General features: G+C 46.1%; 2 protein-coding genes across 5 annotated transcripts in view; both read left to right on the top strand.

Annotated features, from left to right (window-relative positions):
- nfrkb (nuclear factor related to kappaB binding protein) overlaps positions 1-19,650 on the top strand; it is a 118,216-nt gene that overhangs the window by 90,960 nt on the left and 7,606 nt on the right. For all 4 annotated transcript variants that reach the window (XM_055660932.1, XM_055660935.1, XM_055660934.1 and 1 more), the window contains exons 22-24: positions 3,075-3,272; positions 6,052-6,780; positions 9,522-9,628. In XM_055660932.1, the coding sequence (XP_055516907.1) occupies positions 3,075-3,272; positions 6,052-6,780; positions 9,522-9,628 (1,034 nt within the window). The remainder of the gene's footprint in view (positions 1-3,074; positions 3,273-6,051; positions 6,781-9,521; positions 9,629-19,650) is intronic.
- LOC129712469 (uncharacterized) lies at positions 12,100-18,247 on the top strand. The gene is made up of 2 exons (XM_055660938.1): positions 12,100-17,487; positions 18,118-18,247. Exon 1 carries the CDS (start codon positions 15,032-15,034, stop codon positions 16,238-16,240), a length of 1,209 nt encoding a protein of 402 aa, XP_055516913.1. The 5' UTR covers positions 12,100-15,031; the 3' UTR covers positions 16,241-17,487; positions 18,118-18,247.

Raw genomic sequence — 19,650 nt, 5'->3', positions numbered from 1 at the left:
TTCATTGTCTATGGTACCACCCACATTAGTATTATCTGCTAACTTAGTGATTATCCCTTGTACATTCTCATTGAAATTGTTGATCCAAACCACAAACATAATGGACTCAGCACCGATCCCTGGGGTACACCCCAAGTCACAGGCTTCTGGTCCGAAAAACAGCCTTCCTCATCTTCCTAACATAAAGCCAATTCATTATCCATTTCAGTCTGAAGAAGGATCTTGACCTGAAACTTCATCCATTCGTTCTCTCCAGAGATGCTGCCTGTCCCGCTGAGTTGCTCCAACATTTTGTGTATATCTTCGATTTAAACCAGCATGTGCCGTTCCTTCCTACACACTCGGTACCTTGCTACCTGGATCCCATGAGTCATGGTTCCCAGTTGCAACATTCAGGCATCATGTCCACAGATCCTACCTGCCTGCACTTTCCTTGTCCAGGTGGAGAGAGCCATCCTTACTGTCTGCACCTGGCATCAGCCAGTAAGGTGCAGCCGAGCTTCAGGCAGGGAGACCTGCCCCAAAACGCCAGGCAGTTCACACAGGAGGGAAAGACGAGGGTGGAGCCTTGCCTCCTGGCATGACATGAAACAAGCATAAACTGGCCATTCAGCCCTTCACTGCTGTAAGATTACAGCTTGGTGCAGCAGTAGAGCTGTTGTCTGGACAATTTATTTGTTCTTCCGGTGACTGTGAAGGTTATCTCGAGGTGCTGGTTTCCTCCCACTTTGTGTTTTTGTTCCACTTCCCTGCACTTCCCTTTATCAACATATCACTTTCCTAATATTTATGTTTAGTTTAGTTTTTGGTTTAGAAATGGAGCATGAAAGCAGGCCCTTCGGCCCACGAAGTCCACACCGACCAGCAATCCCCATACATTAACTAACACCATCCTACATAGACATAGAAACATTGAAATTAGGTGCAGGAGTAGGCCATTCGGCCCTTCGAGCCTGCACCGCCATTCAATATGATCATGGCTGATCATCCAACTCAGTATCCCGTACCTGCCTTCTCTCCATACCCCCTGATCCCCTTAGCCACAAGGGCCACATCTAACTCCCTCTTAAATATAGCCAATGAACTGGCCTCAACTACCCTCTGTGGCAGAGAGTTCCAGAGATTCACCACTTTCTGTGTGAAAAAAGTTCTTCTCATCTCGGTTTTAAAGGATTTCCCCCTTATCCTTATGCTGTGACCCCTTGTCCTGGACTTCCCTAACATCGGGAACAATCTTCCTGCATCTAGCCTGTCCAACCCCTTAAGAATTTTGTAAGTTTCTATAAGATCCCCTCTCAATCTCCTAAATTCTAGAGAGTATAAACCAAATCTATCCAGTCTTTCTTCATAAGACAGTCCTGACATCCCAGGAATCAGTCTGGTGAACCGTCTCTGCACTCCCTCTATGGCAATAATGTCCTTCCTCAGATTTGGAGACCAAAACTGTACGCAATACTCCAGGTGTGGTCTCACCAAGACCCTGTACAACTGCAATAGAACCTCCCTGCTCCTATACTCAAATCCTTTTGCAATGAAAGCTAACATACCATTCGCTTTCTTTACTGCCTGCTGCACCTGCATGCCTACCTTCAATGATTGGTGTACCATGACACCCAGGTCTCGCTGCATCTCCCCCTTTCCCAATCGGCCACCATTTAGATAATAGTCTGCTTTCCCATTTTTGCCACCAAAATGGATAACCTCACATTTACCCACATTATACTGCATCTGCCAAACATTTGCCCACTCACCCAGCCTATCCAAGTCACCTTGCAGTCTCCTAGCATCCTCCTCACAGCTAACACTGCCCCCCAGCTTAGTGTCATACATGAGGGACAAATTTAATTTTACCAAGCCAATTAGTCTACAAACCTGTAGGCCTTTGGGATGTGGGAGGAAACCGGAGGTCACGGTGAGAACGTACATACTTCGTACAGACAACACCCGTAGTCAGGATGGAAACACGGGTCTCTTGTGCTGGTTTCCTAAGTTGTAGTTTGTGCCTCAGTTATGCTCTGATCTCTTTCCTTGTGGCCCTCAGTAACTAAATATGTTTTTTTGAAGATGGGTCTACCCCTACCCCTCTTACCCCAGGTTACCCCGACCACACCCCACCCATACAAGTCCTCACAACCCCCTCCTCGCTGAACATCCACCATCAGTCCACCAGTCCCTGCCTCGGCCTCTGTCCACTCCCCGGCCCTCCTCTGACCCCCAACCTCCACACTTGTCGTGTCTTCACCATCCCCCCCTAACCTCCCCCTTTCTGATACGGAACAGTCTGTCCTCAGCAGAGGCCTTGCCTTCGTTCCTCTCCGCCCCCACCTCAGCGGGGCCGCCATGACGTAGAGCTTTTCTTCCGTCGCCTCCCAGCCTTTTTCTATGGGAAGAGTCCTCATCAGCCAGTGATGACCCATTCTCCCATCTCCACCGGTCAGTCCCCCTCATCTTGGGGTCAACTCCCCAGAACGGCTTTCTACCCTCTCTTGACCTTTTTATTTCCAACTGCCGGCGTGACATCAGCCGTTCCAACTTTCCACTCCCCTCACCTACTTAACCTCACCCCCTCTAAACGTACAGCCCTCCACTCACTCTGCAGCAACCCCAACCTTATAATCAAACCCGCCAACATGGGAGGTGCCGTGTTAGTCTGGCGAGCTGACGTCTACCAGGCGACAGCTATCAGACACCTCATCCTACATATCCTTGGACCGTGATCCCACAGACGTGCCCCACTTGCACAGCCTCCAACCTTATCGTTTCCCAGTCCCACACAGCCCGGTTTTACCTTCTTCCCAAAATCGATAAACACAACTGCCCTGGCAGACCCATTGTTTCTGCCTGCTCCTGTCCCACGGAAATGATTTCCACGTACCTCAACTCCATCCTTTCCCCCCCCGGTCCAATCTCTCCCGACCTATGCCCGAGATACCTCACATGCCCGACTTCTGCTTTGCTTGTTGAAGTGGATTCACTGTTGATGGTCTGGAGGTGGATTTCATTCATGTTCTTGTTCTAGCTGAGTTTCTCAATAGAGATGAGTTGACTGACTCCTTACTACTTTCTTCTTGCAGTCTATTCTGACCGTGCCAGTGAAGGCACAGTCTGGGGTCAGCACTGTTCACATTCAGCAAAGTTCCACCAAAGCAAATCTAACAATGGCTGGAATCGGCACGGCTTCCAAGACGGTGTCCAGCACACTCAGCAGTGCTGCGTCGAGCTCGGCCACCACCATCCTCCAGAACGTGGCTGGCCAGAGCATCATGAGGCAGGTGAGCAAAGTGAACATGCCCTGGCCTGGCTGCTGGGGGGGAGCGGGGACTCTGTTTGACATTGTTGCTCAATGGATCCTGAGAATCATGGGTGTTTCTGACACGAGGAATCCTATTGTGTCCGTGCCAACCGAGAAAGTGATGGCCAGCTCATCCCACTGAGCACCTCTCATGTGTTGTTTAAATGTGATGAAGGTTCCTGTCTCCACACCTTTCAAGCAAATGTTTTACACCCCACCATCATCTAAATCCAAATACTTCCATTATGATGGTGACACCTTTGCACACAGATTACCATTTAGTTTCTAATCTGTTTTACTTTGTTCTTAACTATCCCTTTTTCATTTGATATACTCTTTCAAATTTATTTTCCTGTCGCCTTCAGACTTTCTGAAGGATGTGCTCTTGAAATTTCATCTTCTCCAATCCTGCATGTTCTTTGACGTTAACTAGTTCACTAGATTCTCACCGGAAGAATCTCCCTTTTTACTTTGTGGCAACCTATTTATGTGATCCATTAGCTTTTGTTTATTCAATTAACATACAGGATCTCCAAAGTTGTCATCTCTGAATGACTTCTGTTACGATGTGGTAGCATGGAATAGAGTAATGGGAGGATAGGTCAGACAAATATGTGGCTGCAGAGATGGTGCTGCAAGGAGGGCTTTAAATTCCTGGATTATGGAATGCCACGTGCCCTCTTCCCACGTGCCTGTGGTGTGACTTTCAGGAAATTGGATGAATCCCAAAGTCCCTCTGTTCATCAACATTTCTTACTGTCTTACCATTCACTGTATGTGCCCTTCCCCTTTGTGATTTCCCAAAATGCCTCTCCCCACATTTGTCAGGATTAAATTCCATCTGCCGACGTTCCGCCCAACTTTCCATTTGATCTTGGTCTTGCTGTAGCCTTCGACATCCTTTCTTGCCATCCACAACATGGCTAACCTTTCATCTTGTCAACAAGCTTACCAAGTTGCTAATGGATCCAAGTTGCTAATGTATGTCATAGCACTGACCCCTACGATAAACCAGGCCTCCGCAGAAAACCATCCTTCCAGTATCACCTCTGCCTCCTATCATACCATGTGGGATCCTATCAAATACCTTCCTGATGTCAGTGTGGCTGACTCCCTCCCCTCTGCCCTCACCAATCTCCTCAAACAACTTAGTTAAATTACGAATGACAGAATTTCCCCTACACAAAGCCACACTCTCCTTTCCTAATCAGTTCCTGCCTTTTCAAATGTATGTAAAGGATTTTCTCCAATAATCTCCCAAGCATTGGCGTAAGATGCCACATCCAACATCACCTCCATACTGCCCTGCTCCAGATTATCCACATACTCCCCCTGTACTCCCCATCTTCCACCTTCTTCTCAGTTGACATCTCCTGGCTCCATGCATAGAATACGACCCACTGTTTCCTTGGCTTCCATCTTGCTCCTGATATACGTATAGAATATCTTGGGAAATGTAGTCAATTCACAGGGAGGTGTAAGATTAATAGTTATAGTAGAGGAGGGGTTTCAACTTCCCCCAACACTACCAAGAGTTGCTTAGTGTAAGGAAGGGAGGAGATTGTTGGGGGCAGACAGGAAGTTGCTGGCCACTGGTGAGGTGCCAGATGACTGAAGGGCAGCAATGTGGTATCTTTATTCAAGGAGGGCACTTGAGATAAGCCAGGTAATTATAGGCTTGCAAATCTAACTGGTGTAAGGGAGGTTATTGGAATATATTCTGAAGGACAGGATTAATCAAAGATGGTCAGTGTGGCTTTGTTGAGGGGAGGTCCCGTTTGATCAGTTTAATTGCATTTTTTAAGTGCTGTGAAGGCTGTTATTCAGAGTGGATCCGAGACACTGTTGACTGGAATGTAATGAGACCCAACTCTCTTAAGCTGGATTTTACATCAACAGCAGCATAGAAATGGAGGAACGTTGAACATTCCATTACTCAGATGATTATTGGTGTTGACCTTTCCTTGAGAGGTGATGGAGTGTTGTGCTCTAGATTGTTCCTGGTGATACATTGCTACCCGAGACCTAACATCTTGTCTTTGCCCCAAAGATGATGTGAATGCTGAGATCCATTGATCATCTCATTGGTAAGATGTGTCAGGGGTTATGGGGAGAAGGCAGGAAAACGGGGTTGAGAGGGAAACATAGATCAGTCATGAGTGAATGGTGGAGTAGAATTGATGGGCCGAATGGCCTATTTCTGCCTAGAACTAACCACAGGGAAATTAATTATAGTGATGCTTATCCGATTGTCTCATTTCAATTGGGTAGGATTGGATAGAGTTGATTGGAGTTTTTGTTTCTGGTCTTGGCCCCTGTATTTCCAGATCACTCAGTGAATTGTATTGTATTGTATTGTATTCAAATTTATTGTCATTGTCTCAATTTGAGACAACGAAATGAATTTCCCTTACAGGCAGATCAAAAAAAAACAAAAAAATGCTGTGTACTGCTGTGGTAATTCAGATTCTGAAAATAAAATTGAAATTGCGTGCAAAATTAAAAAATCAAAAAAGCTCACAGTTTCCACGCAGTTCTGAGCTTGGGCTTGTAATGTGCGATTGCATTGAAGTTTTTTTTAAACTTCTGAATGTTGCCAGTAATTGATCAATCGCTGTGTACTTCTTGGTCTAGATTTGACATTGCGGGCACAGAATCAAGAGCTCTGTTTGCAGTTCTGAGCTTGGGCTTGTAGTGTGAAAACTGAAGTTTGTTTCTTGAATGTTGCCAGTAATTGACAATCGCTGCTTCTTGTCTAGGTTGCCATTGCGGGCCAGCTTGGCATGAAGACCCAGTCGGGCGCAGGAATTCCATTAACGGCGACCAACATCCGTATCCAGGGGAAGGACGTGCTACGCCTGGCACCGTCCTCCATCACCACCGACTCCAAGGGCCAGACGGTGCTGCGCATCACACAGGATATGATGGCCACGTTGACCAAAGCCCCGGTCACCACCGTCAAACTCACCCCTGACATGCTCGGGACCAAGGGCATTTCAGCCACTCTGCACGTCACCCCAGCCGTGCAGCCCACGGACTCCCTGGTGAAGACCTCCAGCTGCACGAGTGCCTCCGCCACCTCCGCCATGGTCAAGGTCACGCCAGACTTGAAAGTGACGGACGCTACCAGCGCCACCATCCGCTTAATGCCCGCCCTGGCTGTAACCGTTGCTGACCAGATGAGCAAAGCTTGTGCTCCCCTCTCCTCGACGGACACCAAGCCGACAGCCACCATCCGCATCATGCCCGGACTCGGGGTCATTCCCAAACACGGACAGGCCATTGCCGTGGCAACTTCCAGCAAGCCCTTCACAGCTGCAGGTGCAATATCCTCAGCTGCAGTCACACTAACAACAGTCAGCACTGCTGCATCAAAGGCCGTCACCAAGGTGACACCAACAGCTGGACTGCCAATCTCTTTAGGAACGGGTACAGCCACAGTCAGGCAGGTTCCTGTCAGTGCAACCATGGTGACCACTACACAGGCGGTAAGTTGAAGCGTGGCCTTGTCTCGTGGTGTCTAGAGGCACTGACTCACCCAATGTTAGCGAGGTCCCAGTAGTGGCCTTGGCCCTAACATGGCACCATCTTGGGACCAAAGTGTCTGCTCCCATTCATCCACCATGTGCCTCCAATAACACTACGCTCTCCGTGCCAAATTGAATATTGCAAGGAGCGGAGCAGAGGAGATGGTTGGAATGTAACATTTCAGATCAAAAAACTTTTGAAGGACCTTGGACGAACCATTAAGTCTTGTTTCCCTTTTTACAGATGCACCTGACCTATTAAGTGTCGCCAAAATGTTCTGTTTTTATCTCAGATTTCCAGCAGCTGCAGTTCTGATTTCCATGATATCCCTGATAATTGAGTACTTTATGTAATCGGGCTGATTGGGGATAGTGAGCATGGAGAGAGAGACCGTGTCCACAAATCTGAATAGGATATCTAAGTAACAGATTCTAGATCAGTTGGGGATGTGGGCTAGGGAATTGCAAATGGAATTTACCTCTAACAAGCGAGATATATTGTACTTTGGATGTCAAACCAGAGGCGGACTTGCACAGTGAATGTTCGAGCCCTGAAGGGTGTTGCAGAGATGTGGGAGAACAGTACACAGTGGTGTTTGGAACGTTTGCCTTCATTTGTTGTGTGTTATCCAGTTAGTGGAAAGACGGCACAATCGAGCTGTCCAGAATATAGGGAATAACCTTAGGTGCAAGATAAAGTCTGAGGGTTTCCAATGAGCTAGATGGTAGGTCAGGACCACTCACCAGCTGGACAGAAACTGTCCCTGAATCTGGAGGTGAGCGTTTTTACACTGCTGTTCCTTATCCCTAACGGGAGAATGGAGTGACCGGGGACAAGATGTGTCCAAGATTATGAATAACGAGAATGCTTATAATATTTTTCCCATGGTGCTGTAAAACTAGAGGGCATAGGCTTATAGTGAGAGGGGAGAGATTTCAGAGGGGCCTTAGGCAACGTTTTGACTCAAGTCCATATTTGGAACAAACAGGGGGTTATAAATGAAACGTATTAAATAGCAGAGAAGTTAGGAGTAAAGAGGTTCTTCTGCAGTTGTACAGGGCTCTGGTGAGACCACATCTGGAGTATTGCGTACAGTTTTGGTCTCCTAATTTGAGGAAGGACATACTTGTGATTGAAGCAGTGCAGCGTAGGTTCACGAGATTGATCCCTGGGATGGCGGGACTGTTCTATGAGGAAAGATTGAAAAGACTAGGCTTGTATTCACTGGAGTTTAGAAGGATGAGGGGGAATCTTATAGAAACATATAAAATTATAACAGGACTGGACAAGCTAGATGCAGGAAAAATGTTCCCAATGTTGGGTGAGTCCAGAACCAAGGGCCACAGTCTTAGAATAAAGGGGAGGTCATTTAAGACTGAGGTGAGAAAAAATTTCTTCACCCAGAGAGTTGTGAATTTATGGAATTCCCTGCCACAGAGGGCAGTGGAGGCCAAGTCACTGGATGGATTTAAGAGAGAGTTAGATAGAGCTCTAGGGGCTAGTAGAGTCAAGGGATATGGAGAGAAGGCAGGCACGGGTTATTGATAGGGGACGATCAGCCATGATCGCAATGAATGGCAGTGCTGGCTCGAAGGGCCGAATGGCCTCCTCCTGCACCTATTTTCTATGATTAGAATAGAGAAAGAATAGAGAGGCATGTGATAAGTTAGAGATCAGGAGCAATTGAATCTGGCAAGTTGTGGTGAAGGTATGTGAAAGGGTGGGGACAAACGAGCCACCAGCGGACAGTTTGAGAAACAATAACTGCGGTGGACTTGTTGAGACTTGACTGCTCGTTTCTGAGATGGAGGGTGGCTCTCTGTCCCTTGGGCTTGCATTGGCCATCATTGGAGCAGTGTGGAAGGCCAAGGACAGAGGGGTCAGCGTGAGAGTGTGAGGCAATTAAAGCGGTAGTCGGTAGTAAATGGAGGAGAATCTGCACACTTATGGAAGTGTGCATGTAGCTGATCCAACATGGGACGTGGTGAGCTCTAAACATAATCAACTATCCTGCAAATGATATATATATATATATATATATAGATATAGATATATAGATATAGATATAGATATATATATATATTCTGACCCTTGGGGAAGTTCCAGGAAAGATGAATGAGAATGGTCCCGGGCAGGGTGCTTACAGTTAAGTACAGGATAGTGTGGAGAACTGAGATTGTTCTTCCTAGATTTTCTTGGAGGTATTTAAATTCACAAAGGTTTAGAAAGATGAAGAGCATCTTCAGTGACTGAGGGTTTTGTCCCACAAAGGGAGGCGGATAGATAGCCACAATAGGTACAATCAGCCGTGTGTGTGTGTCTCTCTCTCTCCCCCCCCCCCCCTCTCCCTCCCCCCCCCCCCCCTCCCTCTCCCTCTCCCTCTCCCTCTCTGAATCATGAGGGCATGGAAGGCTAATGATTGTAAATAGGATTAGTGTAGATGGATAGTAGACATAAATGCTGGAGAAACTCAGCGGGTGCAGCAGCTTCTATGGAGCGAAGGAAATAGGCAATGTTTCGGGCCGAGTTTCCACAGAGTTTCTCCAGCATTTATGTCTACCTTCGATTTTCCAGCATCTGCAGTTCCTTCTTAAACACTTAAACAGAGGAGATGGATACTTGGTTGTATAGACATAGTAGGCTGATGGGCCTGTTTCTGCCCCGTATGAACTACTAACATGTCCCTGTTTCCCTTTTACAGACCAAGCTGCCTGCTACCATCACCGTGCCTTTGTCAGTGCTGAACCAACCTCTCAAAGGAAAGGGCGTGATGGCGGGACCAATAATCAAGGGCAACCTCGGGGCAAAGTAAGTGATGCGGAGAATGGATTGGGCAGGGTGAAGCGTACTGGCCCAGGGTTAGTGCTGAATGAGTGAAGCTGATAAATGTACCCTGGCCATTCCCTGCTACCAACCAGGGACAGCAGAGGTGGGAGAGTAAGGTGCTCGGGTTTGTCTGATTTCACTGCAGAGAAATGTAAGGAGAGATTGTTAATGGATAGAACAATGGGATATTAAATGTACGATAAGCGAGGTGAAGTTGTGAGATGAACTGTCCCGTCAGTGCCTGTAGGGGAAGGGGCTGTGGCAGTAACTGCAGTCAGGACTGCTCGATGCCATTGCACCCTGCAGAACTGGGTGAATCTGAGCAAGCAGGTTATTGTAGAGGTCAGGCGTATGTTTCCTTCAATGGGGATGCGAGGTTATGCAAGGAGTTGATGGGGTTGGTGGAGCCGCTGTAGACTGCTGCCTGAACCATTGTGCCGGGAGTTGAGGTGTGTCATTGTCCTGCACTCCTTCCCACAAGCCCAAAGAGTCCACTCGAACATGTTCCAGACAAGATTCATGTAGCACAGAAACAGGCCCTTCAGCCCAACTTCATGCCAATCACAATGCCTATCTAAACTCATCTCATCTGCCTGGTTTTGGCCCATATCATTCTAAACCTTTCCCATCCATGTACCTGCGTCAACTACCTTCTCCAGCACCTTGTTATATATACTCACCAGATTCATATTCAATCTTTATTGTCATTGTGCAGTGTATAGTACAGAGACAACGGAATACAGTTAGCATCTCACCCAGAAGAGCGAACATAGAATAATGAGCAGTAAAATATATATATGTACAAACAGTAGCAGTAGTGCAATTTTTCTGGGGGAAGGAGTGTCCGGGGGGGGGGTGACTGGCAATCACCAAGGTGCAGAGTTAAGTAGTGTATCAGCCGCAGGAAAGAAGCTGTTCCTGAACCTGCTGGTCCGGTAACGGAGAGACCTGTAGCGCCTCCCAAATGGGAGGCGGGTAAACAGTCTGTGGCTGGGGAGAGAGCAGTCCTTGACGATGCTGCATGCAGACAACGCTTGCTTTGGACAGGCTCAATGGAGGGGAGTGAGGAACCGGTGATGCGTTGGGCAATTTTCACCACACTCTGCAGTGCTTTCCGGTCGGAGACAGAGCAGTTGCCATACCATACTGTGATACAGTTGGTAAGGATGCTCTCGATGGTGCAGCGGTAGAAGTTCACCAGAATCTGAGGAGACAGATGGACCTTCTTTAGTCTCCTTAGGAAGAAGAGACGCTGGTGAGCCTTCTTGACCAATGTTGAGGTATTGTGGGTCCAAGAGAGGTCATCGGAGATGTTGACCCCCAGAAACCTGAAGCTGGAAACATGTTCCACCTCCATTCCGTTAATATGGATGGGGGTTTGCGTGTCGCCCCTAGACCTTCTGACGTCCACAATGACCCCCCTTGTCTTCCTGGAGTTAAGGGCCAGGTTGTTGTCAGCGCACAATGCTGCTAGAAGCTGGACCTCCTCCCTATAGGCTGACTCATCGTTGTCGCTGATGAGGCCAATCACCGTTGTATTATCTGCATACTTGATGATGGTGTTAGTACCATGTACAGGTGTGCAGTCGTAGGTGAAGAGGGAGTAGAGGAGGGGGCTCAGCACACAGCCCTGTGGTGCGCCGGTGTTCAGGGTGAGGGTTGAAGAGGTGTGGTTGTCTGACCTAACAGACTGGGGTCTGTTGGTTAGAAAGTCCAGTATCCAGTTGTAGAGGGAGTGGTCGATACCTAGGTCGCTGAGTTTGGTGATCAGTTTTGAGGGGATAACGGTGTAAAATGCTGAGTATAGTCGATGAACCCTCTGTGTGTAAAGCCTACCCTCCAGGTCCTTTTTAAAGCTTTCCCCTCTCACCATAACCCTCAGGTTTTGAACTCCCTTACCTTGGGAAAAATAAATTAAAAATATTGTAATTTTCTAAACAGTTTTATAGTCTGTTTGCAGGTGAGGGGAGAGCTGGCCACTGGGAGGCTTTCCTAAGTGAGATAGCAGAGTAGAGGGGCATCATGTCCTGTTAGAGTGAAGGGCAAGGCTGGTAAGTGTGGGGTGGCCTGGTTGGATGATAGATGTGATTCTGGTCAGAAGAAATGAGGCAAATGTCAGACCAAGGCATTTGGGATCAGGCGAGCCTCTCTGCAAGTGAAGAGATAATAAGATGCCCTTAAAGATCAACATGGCCATCTCTGGGTACAACCACAAGAGATGATGGGGGAGATAGCAAATATCTATCATGGCCACTAAGGAATTGAGGCACAGGAGTTGTGTTGCCTCTGACCAAAGAGGTGGCATTATGGCTTTAAAACACATTAAGGCGGACAAATCCCCAGAGCCTGACCAAGTACATTCTCAGATCTTATGGGAGGTCTGGTGAAAACAATCGAAGTCTGTTCAACCTCTCCCTGCTGCTAATACACCCCATCAGATGCAACATCCTGGTAAACATTCCTTTTGCACCCTTTCCAAAGCTCCATGCCCTTCCCGTAATGAGGTGACCAGACCTATGATACAATACAATATCACTTTATTTATCCCAGAGAGAAATTGGCCTGCCACCAGTCAAAAGATGTAGTTATAAGGCATTGAAAATGTTGTGTGCATTATAATAACAATGACTTTTAAGTGACCAGTTATTGCACAGCACATAAGTAACATTACACAAACATGAAGTTAAACTATTGAGTCAAAAGGACCAGGATGAGGGATGTGCAAAGATGTTGGGGGTGGAGTCAGTCTCAGTTACCCCACGACACAAGAGAAAGAAGTTGTACAGTTTGATAACCACAGGGACGAAGGATCTCCTGTGGCATTCTGTGCTGCATTTTGGAACCAGTCAGTTGCTGAAGGTGCTCTTCACGTAGACCAGTGTGTTATGGAGAGGGTGAGCTGTATTGTCCAAGATGCTCTGCAGTTTGAGGAGCATCCTCCCTTCTGAGACCACCTCCCATGAATCCAACTCAGCCCCCAGGACAGAGCCAGCCTTCCTGGTGAGCTTGTTGATTCTGTTGGTGTCCGCTGACTTCGCCCATGGCAGCATAGAATATGGCGCTGGCCAATTGATAAAACATCTGCAGCATCTCACTGTAGACGTTGGAAGAGCGGAACCTCCTCAAAAAGTACAGACGGCTCTGCCCCAGCTTGTACCGTGCCTTGGCATTCCTGGACCGGACCAGTTTACTGTCAATATACTCCTGGGTAAACTGCACATCCACACCCTTGATGGAGACAGGGAACAGGCATGGTCCTCTCCTCCTAAAGTCCACCACTAATTCCTTAGTCTGTTCAGTGTTGAGCTGCAAGTGGTTCAGCCCACACCACTGTATACAATGCACCAAATGCTGCCTAATGAATGAATGAATACGTTTATTGGCCAAGTATTCACATACAATGAATTTGCCTTGGTGCTCTGCCCGCAAGTGACAACATAACATACAGTGATAGTTAGGAATGACACATGAAACATTAAACAACAATCTAAGATCTGAAAAGACTAGGCTTGTATTCACTAGAGTTTAGAAGGATGAGGGGGAATCTTATAGAAACATATAAAATTATAAAAGGACTGGACAAGGTAGAGGCAGGAAAAGTGCTGTTAGGGGTCTTGCCATTAATTGAATATTTTCCCTTAGCATTCAACCTCCTATAGTGCCACACCTCACACCTGCTCAGATTAAACCATCTGCCATTTCTCTTCCCACTTCTGTAGCTCATCTATATTGCACTATATACTTTGACAGCACATTCCGTGTGGTTCTCGGAGGTTGCAGGTAGGGAGACTGACAAAAACCTCCGGGAACCGCACGGAAACCTTGGGTGGGGCGCAAAGTCTCCAGAGGTTTCCGTTCAAGTTTCCTAAGTGGGACAGGGGCATTACTAACCAACTCACCTACGTTTATAACCAAGTCAGTTATATATTTCACAAACAGCAGCACAAATCCGGGTGGAACTCCACTGGTCACTAATGTCCAACTTGAATATTGTCCTTCTACCACAACCCTCCGTATTCTTTCAGTAAACCACTTCTGAAACCATATGACCATGTCACTGTTAATCGTTAGGGCCCCCTCATAGATCCCTGCAGAACTCCACTGGTCACAACCACCAGCCTGAATATTATCTGTCCACCACAACCCTACAGTACGATTGTTACACCTAAGGTACTGGAAGAGAGAAGGTGGGTGACAGTGAGAAAGGGAGGGAAGCATGGAATGCCAACGTCCCCGGGTGTTGTACCTCTTGTGAACAGGTTCACCCACTTATAAGCTGTTGGGACAGAAGACGTGTTTACACTGAGCGGCGGACTGGCTTGCGATGCGAAATGGGCTGTCGAGCCAAAACCAAAAAGGCCTAAGGCAGGCAACGCCATTGTAGTGGGAGACTCCATTGTGAGAGGTACGGACAGGGGTTTCTGTGGCAACAGACAGGATGCGAAGATGGTGTGCTGCCTTCCTGGTGCCAGGATCCAGCATGTCACGGAAAGAGTGCAGAAAATCCTCAAGGGCGAAGGTGAAAATCCGGAAGAGGTAGTGCATGTCGGCACAAACGATGTCGGAAAGAAGGGGATGAATATTCTGCAGCGTGACTTTAGAGAGCTCGGAAAAATGCTGAAAAGCAGGACCTCCAGGGTTGTTATCTCCGGTTTGCTTCCAGTTCCTCGTGCTGGCGAGAGCAGGAACAGGGAGATACGGGGCCTGAACGTGTGGCTGAGGAACTGGTGCACGAGGCAGGGATTTAGATTCTTAGATCACTGGGATCTGTTTTGGGGTAAGGGGGAACTGTACAAAAGGGACGGATTGTATCTTAACAGGTGTGGGACCAGCATTCTGGCAGACAGGTTTGCCACTGTTACACGGGTGGTTTTAAACTGAATAAGGGGGGTGGGGTGTCGAATGGGATAGTGGAGGATGGAGTTAAAGGGAAAGGGTTTCTTAAATGTGTAAGCGTAGAGACAGAGGGGTGTAAAATGAGAGTAGAAGCAATAGGTAGCAAGGTGAAAAGTAAAAGTGTCATGCCAGCAAATCTATGGCAAAAATCAAAAAGGGACACTTTTCAGCATAATAGTATAAGGGGTAAGAGTGTTGTAAAAACAAGTCTAAAGGCTTTGTGTCTCAATGCAAGGAGCATTTGTAATAAGGTGGATGAGTTGAATGTGCAGATAGCTATTAATGACTATGATATAGTTGGGATCACGGAGACATGGCTCCAGGGTGACCAAGGCTGGGAGCTGAACATCCAGGGATAGACAGAAAGGGAAAGGAGGTGGGGTAGCGTTGCTGGTTAGAGAGCAGATTAACGCAATAGAAAGGAAGGACATTAGCTTTGAGGATGTGGAATCGATATGGGTAGAGCTGCGAAACACTAAGGGGCAGAAAATGCTAGTGGGAGTTGTGTACAGGCCACCTAACAGTAGTAGTGGAGTTGGGAATGGCATCAAACAGGAAATTAGAAATGCGTGCAACAAAGGTAAAACAGTTATAATGGGTGACTTCAATCTACATATAGATTGGGTGAATCAAATTGGCAAGGGTGCTGAGGAAGAGGATTTCTTGGAATGTATGTGGGATAGTTTTCTAAACCAACATGTAGAGGAACCAATGAGAGAGCAGGCTATTCTAGACTGGGTATTGAGTAATGAGGAAGGGTTAGTTAGCAGTCTTGTTGTGCACGGCCCCTTGGGCAAGAGTGACCATAATATGGTTGAGTTCTTCATTAGGATGGAGAGTGACATCGTTAATTCAGAAACAAGAGTCCTGAAATTAAAGAAAGGTAACTTTGAGGATATGAGACGTGAATTGGCCAAGATAGACTGGCGATTGATTCTTAATGGGTTGACGGTGGATATGCAATGGAAGGCATTTAAAGACTGCATGGATGAACTACAACAATTGTTCATCCCAGTTTGGCAAAAAAATAAATCAGGGATGGTAGTGCATCCGTGGATAACAAGGGAAATCAGGGATAGTATCAAAACAAAAGATGAAGCGTACAAATTAGCCAGAAAAAGCAGCCTACCAGAGGTCTGGGAGAAATTCAGAGACCAGCAGAGGAGGATAAAGGGCTTAATTAGGAAAGGAAAAATAGATCATGAAAGAAAACTGGCAGGGAACATAAAAACTGGCTGCAAAAGTTTTTATAGATATGTGAAAAGAAAGAGATTAGTTAAAACAAATGTAGTTCCCTTGCAGTCAGAAACGGGTGAATTGATCATGGGGAACAAGGACATGGCAGACCAATTGAATAACTCCTTTGGTTGTGTCTTCACTAAGGAAGACATAAATAATCTGCCGGAAATAGCAGGGGACCAGGGGTCAAATGAAATGGAGGAACTGAGTGAAATCCAGGTTAGCCGGGAAGTGGTGTTAGGTAAATTGAATGGATTAAAGGCCGATAAATCCCCAGGGCCAGATAGTCTGCATCCCAGAGTACTTATGGAAGTAGCCCCAGAAATAGTGGATGCATTAGTGATAATTTTTCAAAACTCTTTAGATTCTGGAGTAGTTCCTGAGGATGGAAGGGTAGCTAATGTAACACCACTTTTTAAAAAGGGAGGGAGAGAAAACGGGGAATTACAGACCAGTTAGTCTAACGTCGGTAGTGGGGAAACTGCTAGAATCAGTTATTAAAGATGGGATAGCAGCACATTTGGAAAGTGGTGAAATCATTGGACAAAGTCAGCATGGATTTATGAAGGGTAAATCATGTCTGACGAATTTTTCGAGGATGTAATCAAGGTCCCACATAAGAGATTAGTATACAAACTTAAAGCACACGGTATTGGGGGTTCAGTATTAATGTGGATAGAGAACTGGCTGGCAGACAGGAAGCAAAGAGTAGGAGTAAACGGGTCCTTTTCACAATGCCAAGCAGTGACTAGTGGGGTACCGCAAGGCTCAGTTCTGGGACCCCAGCTATTTACGATATATATTAATGATATGGACGAGGGAATTGAATGCAACATCTCCAAGTTTGCAGATGACATGAAGCTGGGGGGCAGTGTTAGCTGTGAGGAGGATGCTAGGAGGCTGCAAGGTAACTTGGATAGGCTGGGTGAGTGGGCAAATGCATGGCAGATGCAGTATAATGTGGATAAATGTGAGGTTATCCACTTTGGTGGCAAAAACAGGAAAGTAGATTATTATCTGAATGGTGGCCGATTAGGAAAGGGGGAGATGCAACGAGACCTGGGTGTCATGGTACACCAGTCATTAGAAGTAGGCATGCAGGTGCAGCAGGCAGTGAAGAAGGCGAATGGTATGTTAGCATTCATAGCAAGAGGATTTGAGTATAGGAGCAGGGAGGTTCTACTGCAGTTGTACAGGGTCTTGGTGAGACCACACCTGGAGTATTGCGTACAGTTTTGGTCTCCTAATCTGAGGAAAGACATACTTGCCATAGAGGGAGTACAGAGAAGGTTCATCAGACTGATTCCTGGGATGTCAGGACTTTCATATAACCATATAACATATAACAATTACAGCACGGAAACAGGCCATTTCGGCCCTACAAGTCCGTGCCGAACAACATTTTTCCCTTAGTCCCACCTGCCTGCACTCATACCATAACCCTCCATTCCGTTCTCATCCATATGCCTATCCAATTTATTTTTAAATGATACCAATGAACCTTCCGACACCACTTCCACTGGAAGCTCATTCCACACCACTACCACTCTCTGAGTAAAGAAGTTCCCCCTCATGTTACCCCTAAACTTCTGTCCCTTAATTCTGAAGTCATGTCCTCTTGTTTGAATCTTCCCTATTCTCAAAGAGAAAAGCTTGTCCACATCAACTCTGTCTATCCCTCTCATCATTTTAAAGACCTCTATCAGGTCCCCCCTTAACCTTCTGCGCTCCAGAGAATAAAGACCTAACTTATTCAACCTATCTCTGTAACTTAGTTGTTGAAACCCAGGCAACATTCCAGTAAATCTCCTCTGTACTCTCTATTTTGTTGACATCGTTCCTATAATTGGGCGACCAAAATTGTACACCATACTCCAGATTTGGTCTCATCAATGCCTTGTACAATTTTAACATTACATCCCAGCTTCTATACTCAATGCTCTGATTTATAAAGGCTAGCATACCAAAAGCTTTCTTTACCACCCTATATATATGAGATTCCACCTTCAAGGAACTATGCACGGTTATTCCCAGATCCCTCTGTTCAACTGTATTCTTCAATTCCCTACCATTTACCATGTACGTCCTATTTTGATTTGTCCTGCCAAGGTGTAGCACCTCACATTTATCAGCATTAAACTCCATCTGCCATCTTTCAGCCCATTTTTTCCAAATGGCCTAAATCACTCTGTAGACTTTGGAAATCCTCTTCATTATCCACAATCTTGGTATCATCTGCATACTTACTAATCCAATTTACCACCCCTTCATCCAGATCATTGATGTACATGACAAACAACAAAGGACCCAACACAGATCCCTGAGGCACCCACTAGTCACCTGCCTCCAACCCGACAAACAGCCATCCACCATTACCCTCTGGCTTCTCCCATTCAGCCACTGTTGAATCCATCTTGCTATTCCGGCATTTATACCCAACAGTTTAACCTTCTTAACCAACCTTCCATGAGGAACCTTGTCAAAGGCCTTACTAAAGTCCATATAGACAACATCCACTGCTTTACCCTCGTCAATTTCCCTAGTAACCTCTTCAAAAAATTCAAGAAGATTAGTCAAACATGACCTTCCAGGCACAAATCCATGTTGACTGTTCCTAATCAGACCCTGTTTATCCAGATGCTTATATATATTATCTCTAAGTATCTTTTCCATTAATTTGCCCACCACTGAAGTCAAACTAACAGGTCTATAATTGCTAGGTTTACTCTTAGAACCCTTTTTAAACAATGGAACAACATGCGCAGTACGCCAATCCTCGGGGACTATTCCCGTTTCTAATGACATTTGAAATATTTCTGTCATAGCCCCGGCTATTTCTACACTAACTTCCCTCAATGTCCTAGGGAATATCCTGTCAGGACCTGGAGAGTTATTCACTTTTATATTTGTCAAAAGTGTCAGTACTTCTTTTACTTTGAACCTCATAGTATCCATAGCTACTCTACTAGTTTCCCTTACCTCACATAATTCAATATCCTTCCCCTTGGTGAATACCGAAGAAAATAAATTGTTCAATATCTCCCCCATCTCTTTTGGCTCTGCAGATAGCTGTCCACTCTGTCTCTCCAATGGACCAATTTTATCCCTCGTTATCCTTTTGCTATTAATATAGCTGTAGAAACCCTTTGGATTTACTTTCACCTTACTTGCCAAAGCAACCTCATATCTTCTTTTAGCTTTTCTAATTTCATTCTTAAGATTCTTTTTACATTCCTTATACTCCTCAAGCACCTCATTTACTTCATGCTGCCTATAATTATTGTAGATCTCCCTCTTTTTCCGAACAAGATGTCCAATTTCCCTTGAAAACCAGGGCTCTTTCCAATTTTTACTGTTTCCTTTCAACCGAACAGGAACATAAAGATACTGTACTCTTATAATTTCCCCTTTAAATGTCCTCCATTTCTCTTCTACATCCTTCCCATAAAACAAAATGTCCCAGTTCATTCCTTTTAAATCATTTCGCATCTCATCAAAGTTAGCCTTTCTCCAATCAAAAATCTCAACCCTAGGTCCAGTTCTGACCCTCTCCATAATTATATTGAAACTAATGGTATTGCGATCACTGGACCCGAAGTGCTCCCCAACGCAACTTGTATACAGGTTTGTAGGTTAATTGGTGTGGTGTATGTGTAAATTGTCCCTAGTGTATGTAGGATAGTGTTAATGTGCGGGGATCACTGGTCGGTGGGGACGCGGTGGGCCGAAGGGCCTGTTTCCGCGCTGTATCTCTGAACTAAACTAAACCACTGCTGGTGGTCACCTCATTGGCATCATTAGTTACGTCAGACCTGCAAAACTGGAGTGGAAGCAAACACCAAGAGGAGGTGAATGTTGCAGTTTGTGAG

The sequence above is a fragment of the Leucoraja erinacea genome, chromosome 32 (assembly GCF_028641065.1).
Source record: "Leucoraja erinacea ecotype New England chromosome 32, Leri_hhj_1, whole genome shotgun sequence".
In the NCBI taxonomy this organism is placed as follows: Eukaryota; Metazoa; Chordata; class Chondrichthyes; order Rajiformes; family Rajidae; genus Leucoraja; species Leucoraja erinaceus.
This window is presented reverse-complemented; position numbering and strand designations above follow the sequence as displayed.